The sequence below is a fragment of the Penicillium paradoxum genome (genome assembly GCF_028828445.1).
Source record: "Penicillium paradoxum strain IBT 22861 chromosome Unknown utg000006l_segment0_segment0, whole genome shotgun sequence".
NCBI classification, from domain to species: domain Eukaryota; kingdom Fungi; phylum Ascomycota; class Eurotiomycetes; order Eurotiales; family Aspergillaceae; genus Penicillium; species Penicillium paradoxum.
Genome location: NW_026643184.1, coordinates 109,997 through 124,268, shown reverse-complemented (window position 1 = coordinate 124,268; position 14,272 = coordinate 109,997). Strand labels below are relative to the sequence as shown.

Genomic DNA, 14,272 nt, shown 5'->3' with positions numbered 1-14,272 from the left:
CTCCACGTCATCAATGTTGTCTGAGTATTGGTGTGCAATTATTCGGTTCCATTACCGAGATGATCAATTCTAAATGATGAAGTGGGAGATGGCACGCAAGAAAAAATGGTGGTTTGTGTGGCCTAGTCTACTCCGTAGTGGTGAAAGACTGTGCAAAAGCGTTGAGAAGATTTAGATTGGAGAGAAATTGATTGGAGAGAAATTGAACTGTTGTTCACTTATCAGGCTGTTTGCAAAAGACTCTGTTGAGGACATCTGGCCTTGGCAGGCCCAAGATGGTCTATCCTCACCTCGCTTGTGTTGAACGTAGGTGTTGGAGGCTCAGTGGTGAGTTCCGAGGTAATCCCGGGCTGAGTCCGACCTGCACCACGTGACTGGTTATGCAATGATTAAGGCGGCGTCAGATTGACATATCCAAAGGCGGCGAGGGGTGAGCCCTAAAGCGGACAGGAAAGCCGCAGAGCTTTCAACGTTGTGTTCGGGATAATGAAGAAAAAAGATAGATCTCCAATTCCACTTGTTGTGTCCGGAGTACAACTTGCAACACAATGATTGTCACCCCACAATAATTTGGAACACGATGAGGAATCCCAAAGTCTTTCAATCCTGTTTTACTGTCTCACTGCACCAGATAATCTAGCAAAACCAACGATTTATGATTAATTATCACAGCCGACCACGTCTATGTTAGCATGGACTTAGAACTGGAGGTCGCCTCTCAAGAATGGGACTTACCGACACTGGGAGCTGCGACAACCAAACTTAGAAGGCCTTACCCAAATCCTATCATCCGCGAAAGCGCATCACGTCCTTTCTCCAAATCGCTCCACCGAACTCCTTCGGAAACAACACTGGCAATCTCCACGGATTTAAACTCAGTTCATTGTGAAAATGTGGACTGGTCAGACAGAACTATTCTAGAAGTTTGGGGTACGCAACATAGCGTGTGGCCGAGGCCCAGCATGTCGTATGACTACCCCCACGAACCTGCATGGACCTACCTATATTGGTATTGGAACGACTTTGTATGTTCCACATCTGGACCACCTGCACGGTCATAATGACAATTCCGGCTCAGGAGTGTGGAACTTGCTCTGGTGATATGACGATCTCTGGCCGCCCTGCTGGAATGGGATGCGGTCGTACTGCCTGAGAATGAGCAGTTGATCATTGCGCTCGAGACGGATAATCCGAGTAGTCGATTTATGCACTGTTATATTACATGACAGATGGAGTAGGGATTTGCGAGACACGTCGTGGGGCATAGAAACAATAGGGCCTGTACAACATATGGCATTGTTGGGCATGATGATCTCCACGTTAGTTACTCCGTACATGAGGTTGAGTGCGGTGGACGGTTTAGCGATGTATTTAAATCCGACTTGTGCTCGAATTGCGCGCAACCCGGGGCCATCTGGGGAAATGTTTGGAGATGTAGGGGCCATAATGTGGAGTCAGGTCTACTGTACGGAGTACAACACGCAAAGAAATTGCTTTAACTTCCCTCTCAGATTGTGATGTATATACAGTGAAATGGCCTAATTCGGACGTGATGGTAGAAAGATTGATAATAAATTGCGGCATGGCGGTCAGGGGAGTGTTCAGAGTCAGTGGAGTACGAACAGAGTATGTACATACCTAGTCCATAGCGCCGGGGTAACGTTGGATCCGGTGCATAACATACGACTTTTATGTACACTGTACAACGTAGCTTAGCCTATGAACAAAGTTTAGTTTCCATGACATAAAAAGTGTGCACTGGCCCTATAAGGCACACCGGTGCCTGAACTTCCGCCTTGAAATTCGGATATCCGGCTTCGAAATGGGGATACAGAATCCGAGGACCTGAACCATAAATGTGAATGATAAGGATTGCCTGAGATTGAATTTTTTTCAGGTGGCAAAGAGCTTGACTGGAGCTTGGCTATCCCGAGCCACGAGATTCTCCAGACGTAGTCTTTTTGCCCTCATTTGGCCAGTCTGAACGAGTTTGCCATGTTACATGGGTTCTACAGCCGAGTCATTGAGGCTCGCGATGTTATTTCCAAATCTGATTCTGGTTACCAAGGAGCATTTCGTATGGTGTACGAAGTATATATCTGGATTTTCAACCGAAATGATTGAATGTGTACCTGCTTGGCATTGAGTAACAGAAAGCATAGAGACTTGGGATTGGCTGAACGACGGGGCAAGCGGTTACTCGCGGCCAGCCACGCGAGTCCGGTGATTCTTGGTGATTCTTGTTAGATAATAGCGGGTTCCAGCTCGGGTAGACTCCAAATTCTCTCGGGTAGACTCAAAAAAAAAATATTATGTCACCACCTAGTTTGGAGTCTACTATAGATACCATATCTTAGGGGGACTCCAAACTAGGTCATTATATCAGCCATTTTAAACTAATCACATAGTATGAAACTCCTCTTAGCTTAAACCCGACTATATTAAACTACACCTACTGTCTATACAATTCTCTATCACTATAAAAAAACCTTATATTTACCACTATATTTAAATATATACCTACTAGATAAATAATTTAAATGATTTAATATATATTCCCCTACTACTATAAATTAAATTTAAGTCGTAATATCTATTATATAGCTTTAGAATATATACTAAATAAGATATATATTTACTCTTACCTAACGTAGAACACTAGTGCTCCTTCCTTAATAATATTAGCTAAAATTTTATTTATTTATATTTTCTATATTAATATCTTCTTCTTCTTCTATTATTTCCCGTTACGTCTATTTTTTTTTTATATATACTTAATATATAATTATTATATCTCTATTAATTAACCTTAGACTAGGACTAACTCGATAGGACTTCGATAACCTAGAAGTTCTCTATACCCCGAATCCGTACCCCGTAACTAGCTAGGCCTATAGTACGTAAAAGCCTATATTCTAATTCTAACGTATATTATATATACTTAACTTATATAGGCCCTATATAAGATCCTAACCCTAGATAGAGGCCCCGTACCTAGTATAGAGCTATAGTAGCGGGTAATAAGCGATACGATATTAAAGCGGGTAATATAGTTACTAATATACCCCCTAATACTACGTATATTCTTAATAAAGAGAATATCGGTATCTACGATATCGCTATTAATAGATAGTAGATATATAGGATAATCCTCTTAGAGGGTCCCGCGCTACGCCGTTACCTCCGATAAGAATATCCTAGGGTTAGTATATATCTATATAAAATATATACTTAATATATACTAATAAACTTTTTATTATAGCTATTACGCCTACTCGCTACTAGAAGACGACATTAGAAATCGCCGCTAGGGAGAATATAATTAAGCGATAGATCCTAACGAAAGGATAGTAATAAGCTAGGTATATATATAAGCCTAGCTATAGACCGGTAGATAGGAAAGTAGGCTACTAGTGCGACGCCCTTAAGCGGATCGCGTAAGTAAATATAACCTTAGATATATTAATTATATACTAACTTTATTTAGGAGCTAAGATCCTAACTTTACCGTTAAGTACGGTACCCGCTTTTATCGCTATATATAGCCTAATACCCCTAGTTCTAGCTATCGTAGCTATCGAGTAAGTTAATAACCCTAATATAAGTATAATATATACTAAATATATATAGTGTAGCCTTAAACCCCCTATAAACCCTATTCCCTTCTATAGATTTAGCGCGGTCGTCCGAACTACCGATAAAGTTAAAGAGGCCCCTAAAGTTAGAGAGGAGGAATACGAAGAATATAAAGAATATAAGGGGTAGAAGGAAGATAAAGAAGATAAGGAATATAAGGAAGAGTCTAAGGGAGAGGATAAGGAATACGAGGAAGAGTCCGAGGGAGAGGATAAGGAGTCTAAGCCCGAGTCTAATAGCGAGGACGACTTAGCCTAATCGATATATATATTATTATAGCCTTTACTTTAAGTCTTAAATATAATTTTAATATACTTAATATATAATAAAAAACGCTAAAATTGTTAAAAAAATTAAAATATATCTAATATTTAATAGATTTTAATCTTATAGCCCCGATATATATACTTAATATATAATAAAAAACGCCTAAAACACTAGAAAAAATCGAAATATATCTAATATCTAATATATTTAAACCTTATAGATCTAATAAGTATAGTTTATATATATAATATACCGTAAATATATAGATTAAAGGCCTTTTATATATAAAGTAATAATAATACCCTTTATTATATAGGGGATAATAATACCCTTTTATATATAAAGGAATAATAATACTCTTTCGTATATAAAGTAATAGTAATACCCTTTTTTATATAGGTAATAATAATACCTTTTTATATATAAAGTAATAATAATACCCCTTTATATATAAAGTAAGAAGTATTAAGTATAACCCTAACTATAACTATATAAAAGGTCTATCCTATCCCTATTAGATACTATTAAATACTATAGTTTAAATAACTATTCTATCTTACTATTATTACTATCCTACGATTATTATTAGAAAAATAGCTAATAACCCCTACGTATATAGACTAACCCGAGGTTTATTTAATAACCCTTAAGTCGCTATAGCGGTAAACCCTTACCTAATATTTAGATATACTTATAGTAGGTTTATTCTATATTTAATATACTTTAAATATATACTAACTATATATAGGACTAATCCCTAATAATAACCCGGGCTAGAAGCTAATAGCGTATTATACTATAATAGCTACTAGTGTCCTAAGATATAATATTAAAGTAGCGGATATCTAAGCTACCCCTCCCCTAAACTAAGCTATCGTACTAAATAAAGAGAATATCGGTATATATAATATTGCTATAAATAGGTAGTAGATATATAGGTTAATATTCCTAGATAGCCCGGCTATACGCCGATATTTACGTTAAGATTATTCTAGCGTAAGTAAGTTATTCCTTTTATATATACTTAGTATATACTAACCTTTATTAATATAGCTACTATACCTAACCGCCGATAGAAGACTTAGGACTAAATAATTACCGTATAAAATGCAATTAAGCGATAGGTTCTTACTCGTAGTTAGTAATAGGTAAGTTATCTCTATAAGCCTAGCCGCGGCCCTAAGAATAGTTTAGTTAGATATTAGTGTGACGCTTTAGAGCGTATTACGTAAGTTAAGATATAATTTCTATTTATAAGGATATATACTAACTATATAAATAGTGCGACTAATACTTAATTTACGGCTCGATTTAGTTAACGTTTCTATCGGTTTCTAACACCGCCTACCCTAGGATCTAGTTAACGCCGACGTAGAGTAAGTATATAACCCTCCTATATTTATTTAATATTTACTAATAATCTATATAGCGTAGGGCGGATATCCCCCTAGTCCCTTTTCTTAGGTTTAGTGCTATAACTACCGCTCTTATAGTACCCCCTATACTAGCACCCCCTATACTAGCACCCCCTATACTACTACCCCCTATACTAGTACCCCCCGTACTAGTACCCCCTATACTAGCACCCCCTATACTAGCACCCCCTATATTAACACTAGCTACCCCTATACCTACCCCTACGCCTAAGATAGCTACTATACCTACTACACCTATTACGCCTACCCTAGGATCTAGAGGTAAAAAGAGAGGTAGAGAAGAAGAGGAGGAGGAGGAGGAGGAGGAGGAGGGAGAAAAGGAGGGAGAAGAGGAGGGAGAAGAGGAGGAGGAAGAGGAAGAGGAGGAGGAAGAGGAGGAGGAAGGAAGACCGAAAAAAAGGGTAAAGAATTAGTAGATTTTAAATTATATACTTATATTATTTAATATCTACTCGGTATATACTAAGTATATACTAAGTAGATATTTACGTTAGATCTACTAAGTATATATAGAGTATAAGGTTAAAATAAGATTAAAATAAGTGTTATATTTTAATATATAGAGGAAATTTCTAAATTAGCTACCCTCGCCTAGCTATAGACGTAGCCTATCTCTCTCCTCTCGTATAGCTCGTATTCTAGCACGCCTCCTTAGCTCTTCTAGTTCCTTTACTAGCTCTATCTCTTTAGTCTCTTCGATACTAGGTATCGGTATATAAGGAAACACTTATAGAGTTAGCGTTTAAGATTCCCGAGGAGATAGAGCTCGAGTACTAGACCGAGCTATACGTAGTGTAGTATACTTACTTCCTTTAGTTAAATAGACCGAAGAACCCCGAGATACTATAGTATAGTTTAGTAGCTATATTAGAGGATTAGGTTAATTATATCTATTCGCGGGATTAAATATACGTTATAGCTTCGCGATACGTTTAGCTATAGCGTTACGATCTTATTTATCTAGATTATAGTTAGTATTAGTTTAATATAAACTAGGTATATAATAAACTAACCCTTTTTTCGAACGCTTTTTATAATCTTTATAATACGATTCTAATTCCTCTATAATATTAGAAGACCCTTAATAGTTTTTATATATATATAGTCCTTAATATTTAGCGTATATTTTTTTAACCTATTTAGATATATTAGACTTATATTAAATATATATAAAAGAAAACTTACCTAAGAATTATAGTTAATAAGGCCTACTTTCGACCTACTACTTTATTCTCTTAGTAATAGCTACTTTTACTAATTCTAGTATAACGTCGAGTGTTTATCTACTAATAGATAGGAATTTTCGACGCTTCTAGAGTAATACCTATAAAAATCTAGCTAGCTAGTTTATTCTTAAACTAAGTCTTAGTCTCTAGCCACTCCGCTATAGTATTATCTATAATCTTAAGGACTTCTTATTTAGACCTTACCTTATAGATAAGCTTAATTATAGGGGTTACTAGATATCTAAGGTATACCTTATTAAATATACGTTAGATATATATATAGTATATAATTAGTATATATTAAAGATACTCTAACTATATTAGACGAGGATTAAGACTTATAAGATAATCGCTAAAGCCTTAGAATATAAATTTAAGTTAATATAGCTATAATATATACTTTATATATAATTAATATACTAGGGCCTTATTTTATATATATATCGACAGTAATAGTTCGGATACTTTATATTATCTCCGTACTACTACTAAGTTAGTATAACTATCGTATAGGCTTTCGCCCTATATTCCTAAGGACTATAAAGAGCTTCTCGAAAAGAATACGATAGTATTCGCGACTTTTAGTATTAATAAGAGCCTAAGTATAGGTATTTAGTACTAAATATATTAGTAAAATAATCGTATCTTTAGTATAATATACTAACTTCGGGCCTCGTTATTATATCTAGTAATTAAAAAGACTATAGTCTTTCCCTATACTATCTTAAAAGTAAGATCTATTTCGATATACTATATATTTTAGAAAAGCTTAGCTTAGCTATATATATAGTATATAATTAGGAAGTACCCTTAAGCCTTATCTAGTATATAGACTTCACGGATAAATTACTTATCGTTATCCTTCATTCTATTAAATTCGAACTCGCGGAATATACCGGTAAGATATATTCCCTACGGGTAGTAAAGGATCCTTTACTTAAGGATTAAAGTACTAATCCTATTATAAATAGTAAAATATTAAGTGATAGTTTTATATATAGATCTAGTACTTATATAAAGGAGTTTAGCGAATTCCGATAATTATAAAAATTTACCTATAGATAGAGTTAGTATTTCCTAAGCTTAGAGGTAAAACACTTACGGTATATAAGGCTAAGGATATCCTACGTTTTAAATACCTTTATAATTTCTTAGCCTATCTTAAATAGTAACTTTATTAGTAGTAGTAGGAAATAAGAATAAGATCCCCGGTAGATAATAAAGTAGTACGGGAACCACGCCTATAAGACTAAGATATAAAGATTAACTCTAGCCTTATATATAGTCGCGGTTATCCTACTAATCCTATCTATATAAAGTAAATCTATTATATAATTAGTATATATCTAGTATATATTTAAACGTAGTAAATATACCGTATATTATAGTCTTCCCTACTTATTACTAGATAAAATAATAGTTATTAATACTAGTAACCCCTATATAATTACCCTATCTTAAATAGAGGACCTATAAAATATCTAGATCTAACTAGTTTATAGTCTTTTAGAAACTCTTTAAGTAATACTAGTTATTAGAAAGAGAGCTATAGGAATAGCTAATAAATATAAAACTATTTTTAGTCTATATAATTAGATATATACCCTTATACGTCCGGACGCCTAGAGAGTACTCGTATAGACTATCTTTATAGTTCTATACCTCTATAAAACCAAAGTAAAATCTATATTATATATAAGCTTAATATATATTAAAGATAAAAAGGAAAGTATATACTCTCTTATTCTATCCCGAATTTCGTTAGATACCTTACTCTTATAGTTAGGCTTTATAACTTTAGCTTATAGATTAAGAAAGAGCTCTAGTATAACCCTATTATATTATAGTAACGGGCGTTTAAGCTCTAGGTGTACTTAATAGTAGTGTCGAATCCTAGAGTAGATATAAGATCGGTAGTAGGCTTTTAACTCCGGATCGCGTATAACTTTTCCGAGAAATCTTATATAGACTAGTGTTATTAAAGTCTTAGATACGTCGATTAAAAATTAATACTATAATAAAAGTTAGACTTATAATAAGTATATATAGCGTATATATAAACGTATAGCGGATATAATTTACTTAAATACTATATTAATAGCCTTTAACGTTAGAGTTATATCTTAAATAGGATTCTTCGCTATATAAATAATATATAGAATCCCTTTATTATTAGTATTAGGGTAGTCGGGAAGAAGAAGATAGTCTTAGGTCTTAGATATATAGACTTTCCCTCGGCCTATAACGTTAATAAGAACTAGTTCGGTAGGGATAACGATTTAGTTAAGGGAGGAGTCTATATTACTACTAGAATAATTCTTAGGTAGATCTTAGTCTAGGATAGACGGAGAAGACTAGATATCCGTAGTTATAGGCTAGGGAAGCTTAGTATATATTAAGTATATATAAAAGGTAGAAAACTAATAGGCTAAACGCGAGATCTAATAGTTTAAACTATAGGTAGGGAAGTTTAAACTATAGGTAGGGAAGTTTTCGGAGGGATTTGATACCCTAGAAGATTATGGAGTTGCCTTTAAATCTTAGCTTCTTCGAGGATCTCTAGGAGTAGGCGTGGTTTAAGGAGATTAGAAAATGAGGGTGGATGAAAAAGATTTCGAGGATGATTAGGTGGTAATAAGTCTATTGTTTAAAGAAAGGTACTGGATATACCCGAATAAGGAAGCGGATAGGGATACTATGGATAGGGATCAATAAAAAAATTTCAACACAAGAATGGCTGATATAATCACCTAGTTTAGAGTCCCCCTGAGATATGGTATCTGTAGTAGACTCCAAACTAGGTGCTGACATAATAATATTTCGAGTCTACCCGAGAGAATTTGGAGTCTACCCGAGCTGTATGCCCAGATAATAGGTTTCCGAGCCGATTCTCTGATTGGCGGTTCGGCCCAGCAGTGGCCCTTAAACATTCCACTTCCGCGTCCAAGAGTGGATCCACCGACGCTTAATTTCTGTCGATGGTCTCGGCATCAAAGCTTTTTTTTGGCTGAAAATGCCTACGGGCACAATATTCAACACATAATGGGAATAGGCAATCGAAATTCGTATCGCCATCGATAAAATATGGCCGTTCTACAAGATCCGGGCCCCAGAATTCTATCCCCCAACTCTCCATACACTGTAAGCCGGGGATCGCTCGGTTGATATTGAGGAAAGCTCCACCTCTTGGCCAAGCAGTTTTTTTTTTCTGCACACATACAAGTGTCGAGGTTTCTGCTCCTTTTTCTCTTCTTTCTCTCTCTATTCCGCTTTGACTTCTTCCCTGTCAGTCTATACGCGTCGACATCATGCTTTTCGATAAAGTGAAGCCCCACCAGGACCCGATTGATTCGGAGTCTGGATATACTGAAAAGAAGGCGATGGGGGATCAGAAGCCCAAGTATCAGGATGCTTTCGGTGATGAGGAAGGTGCGGAGGTCAAATACAAAACTATGAAGTGGTGGTAAGTTGCGCGTAACCCAAGACTCGCATGTTCGGCAGCATGTGCTAATTCTATATTAGGCAAACGGGAATGTGTAAGTGCTGGCACGTCTGCAGATCAAGCTGTACATCATGTCTCACGAACCGCCTCTAATTCTTTGAATCTAGTCATGATTGCTGAGTCCGTCTCTCTCGGTGTTCTGTCCCTCCCCAAGACCCTCGCCCAGCTGGGTCTCGCCCCGGCTCTTATCCTCATTATTGGACTGGGACTCCTCGCTACCTACACTGGATACACGATCTACCAATTCCGCATGCGCTACCCTCACATTCAAAACTTGGGCGATGCAGGCGAGGTTCTCCTCGGTGCTTTTGGACGTGAGCTGTTTGGTATTGGCCAGCTGCTCTTCTCGATTTTCATCATGGGTAGTCACATCCTGACATTCAGTATCATGATGAACACCGTCACCGAACACGGTACTTGCACAATGGTTTTCACTTTTGTTGGATTCGTCATCTGCTTCGTCTTCTCCCTGCCCCGTACTATGAAGAACATGACCCACATCTCGTGCATGTGTATGTGCATCTCGTTCCCCGGAAACTTTGGGGGAATCCTATGCTAACCATCTTTGAATAGCTTTCCTGAGTATTCTGACTGCCGTCATCATCACCATGATTGGTGTTGGTGTCCAGAACGAGGGTGGTGTGGGCCTTAAGGCTACTGTCGATACCGATCTGTTCCAGGCCTTCAGCGCTGTTACCAACATTGTCTTTGCCTACTGTGCCCACGTTGCCTTCTTCGGCCTGATTGCTGAGATGGAGGAGCCCCGGGACTTCCCCAAGGCTTTGCTCTTGCTGCAGACCTTCGAGATCATCTTCTACGTCGTCGCTGCCGTTGTCATCTACTACTACGTTGGCCAGGATGTTGTTTCTCCCGCTCTCGGATCTGCCGGTCCTATCCTGAAGAAGGTCGCTTATGGAATTGCCATCCCCACTGTATGTTTCTCTTACTTCTTGGTTTTCTTGTGTTCACTTGCTAATATTCGCAGATTATCGGTGCTGGTGTCGTCAACGGCCACATCGGCCTCAAGTACATCTACGTCCGTTTGTTCCGTGGAACGGACCGCATGCAAAAGCGCGACCTGGTTGCCGTTGGCTCCTGGGTTGCCATTGGCTTCACTTGCTGGGTTATCGCATGGATCATTGCTGATGCCATTCCCGTGTTCAGTGATCTGCTGAGTCTGATTAGCTCCCTCTTCGCCAGTTGGTTCAGTTACGGCCTTGGTGGTGTGTACTGGCTGCACATCAACAAGGGCCGCTGGTTCTCCTCTCCCCGCAAGATTGCGCTCACTATCGTGAATGTCTGTGTCATTCTGATCGGTGGTTGCATGTGTGGTCTGGGTCTTTACGTCTCTGGCAAGGCTATTCACGACAACTCCTCCAGCAACAGCTTCTCCTGCGGCAACAATGCCGTGGTTTAAGTTTGTTTCTGTAGGAGTATTTGGAGGTACACCTTCACGTTGTACGATATTACACGATTTGTTTCTAGAGATTTTTGCATATAGATGAGCTTTTATTGGGCATGATGTTAGCATGCTATTATTATTATTATTCTTTACCTTTTTCCTCCGTCCGTTCCAATTGTAAAGAAACTTCTTATTGTGTGGGCGAAACAAACCCACCAAGCCAAACTGATATCCGCAGTCCACTATGAAGCGAGCCCCGAAGGCCCACTCCGGTGTGCAGCGTCAACGTCCGTGCAGTTGGATCGCGGCCTTGGCTTAAGTGGAAGAAGCGAGAGATCCAAGAAATTAAGCTAGTGCTATGGTGGAGTACATTTCAGCCACTTCATTTAAAATCCTGGATTTTTGTCAGTGGGACTCAGCAAAAATTGCGTTGAGGATTCTTTTCCCACTCTGCCAAAAATGGATGCCCGTGATGTAGATACTAGAGAGAACTATATACATTGATACGTAAAACAGTCATTTTGCACCACTTATTTACCTCGCGTGGTGTATTAAAGTCATCCCCCGAGGTATTGCTCCAGCCTACCTATCCATAAATAGCCTTATGTTGCACGCTGCTGTAAGCTTAGACCCGGCACATTCGGCCGGACTCGGATACAGACCAGTCATCACTGCCCACAGCCTTCAGCGCATAGAAGAACGAAGAAGGATCCCATCTGCGCTTAACATCAAGAAGGGTTTCGTAATTGGAACCGAAGAAGGTCTCCTTCCAGTTTGGCTGGCGGAAATTGGCTTCATTCTGGTAACAGCCACTGCCAGGAGTGAGGGCCTCGAGCTGAGGCACGAATTCGTTTGTGATCTTGTATTGGTCTTCGACCATCTCGGACCACGAGGCGGTATCATCCCAGTGTGTGCCGAACTGCATCGTTATGGCTGCGTTGCGGAAGGCTGGGGATACTGCATTCGACACATTGACTGGGGAAGAGACGTTCAGGCAAACTCCCACAGCAACCAGGCCGGATTGAGTGAAATTGCGCAGCACTGAGCCTATACCAGTGGGGTTTTCCTCCAGGGTCTGGCGGGGAATGAGACGGCCGCCGTACTGGTAGCTAGCCACCCCCAAATTTCCCCAGGGGAGAGGTCCCATGTATCTATTGTAATGGTCGCGGTACGAGTCGTACTGCGTGAAGCTGGCGTCGTACTTGATGCCGAGATTTGTGAGCTCAGACATGAAGGGGCTCAGAATGGCCTTGACCTCATCGGTGGTCTTATTGTAACCTGTAACAGGCGCGATGAGGAAGAACTGAGAAGTCATCTGGTAGATGACATTGACGCCCTGGTCGACCATGGCTGGCACCAGAGAATGGAGTTGCGAAACAGCCTCGTAAAATGTGTCGGTACTGATGTTGGCTGCGGTGAATTGAAGAGCGGCACCGGCGATAGGTGCGTCCTTGTGTGCTTTGACTGTCAAGGATGTCACGACGCCATAGTTGCCAGCACCTCCGCCACTCAAGGCCCAGAAAAGATCGGCATTCTCGGATCGTGAGGCTGTGACCAGCTTGCCAGCAGCAGTGACAACCTCGAACTCAAGAGTATTATCAGCTGCAAGGCCGAATTGGGTCGAAAGTGCGGAGTGGCCGCCGCCCTGGGTGTAGCCACCAGCGAGACCAACAGAAGGGCATTCGCCCGTCACAACTACAAGGCCCTTGGCAGCGGCAGCCTCGAGGATCTGAAATCCAACCACACCGGGAGCGACCTTGAATGCCGGGCCCTGGTAGGCCGGCTCCGACCAGTCCTTGTACTCGATATCATTCCAGTGGTGGGTCCATACAGAGAGTGCCCCGGCACCGGTGGAACGACCAAGATAACTACATATTATCAGCGTTGATCCCACGAGAGAAGACCCAGTGCAACTTACTCATGGCCGGTGTTACGGATAACAAAACGGACGTTGTTCTCGCGGGCGAAGTTCACCGCAGCGATGACCTGATCGTTGGAAGAGACATTCACAGCGTAACTGACATAGTTGCCCAGGCGACAGGGCTGAGACTTGTCGGCAAAGGGGTCACAGCTCTGGTTCGCAAAGTACGTCTGCATCACCGAAGAGGATGAATCCCAGCTGCTGGCGATTAGTGGCAATTTTCAGCGGTAAATATAGAGGACTTACTGAGGCTCCGGGGTATACCAGTCAGCCTTGAGTGTGGCACATGCAACGGCATCATAGTTCGGTGCATGGCAGGGGCTCCCAATAGGGACGGTCGCAATCAGCCGGCCATCGACCGTCTTATTCAGTGAGTCCCAGACCGAGGGAGCAGGCCAGCAGCTATCGGTCGGTAAACAGTGGCATTCAAGCGCAACGGCCGATGCGCCGAGAGCCACGAGGGAAGCTAATGACCACTTCATGGTTATGGAGGATACGCTTGTCGATTGGACAGGCGTCGATTCCCTTATGTATTCGAGACTGGATCCTCACGAGTCCATCATATCGGAGATGTTCCCCAACGCGTCTAGTCTCGCACCTCCAGCGGTGCAATTAAGTGTGGATCGGGAGGATCCCGACTCCCGAGACGGAATTGGGGGGCCAACTGGCATGCCGAAGGGCGGAAGTACGGTTCACTCGAGTCCATGTCCGGAGTATTTCCCTCGTAGACACCAATTGCAGTCTTCCCCTGAATCCAATCTTCACGGATATTGTTTCCATTTCCAGAACGCAACATCTTCTCGGTTGCGATGCGCAATCTCCGGGGAACAAAAAGATCAACCCGGTCCAATCAACAGCTCAGCCTAGCGCCACAGCCCCTAC

General features: G+C 40.3%; 2 protein-coding genes across 2 annotated transcripts; one reads left to right on the top strand and one right to left on the bottom strand.

Moving 5' to 3' along the window:
* Positions 1-9,873: 9,873 nt before the first annotated feature.
* Positions 9,874-11,484, top strand: N7457_006552 (Amino acid transporter transmembrane; the record flags this gene model as incomplete). Its single annotated transcript, XM_057177596.1, has 5 exons — positions 9,874-10,028; positions 10,088-10,101; positions 10,175-10,579; positions 10,641-10,999; positions 11,053-11,484. 5 exons carry the CDS (start codon positions 9,874-9,876, stop codon positions 11,482-11,484), a joined length of 1,365 nt encoding a protein of 454 aa, XP_057029340.1.
* A 610-nt stretch (positions 11,485-12,094) lies between these two features.
* Positions 12,095-13,872, bottom strand: N7457_006551 (putative isoamyl alcohol oxidase; the record flags this gene model as incomplete). Its single annotated transcript, XM_057177595.1, has 3 exons — positions 12,095-13,337; positions 13,388-13,588; positions 13,637-13,872. The coding sequence occupies 3 exons, from the start codon at positions 13,870-13,872 to the stop codon at positions 12,095-12,097; spliced, it is 1,680 nt and encodes a 559-aa protein (XP_057029339.1).
* Positions 13,873-14,272: the final 400 nt, after the last annotated feature.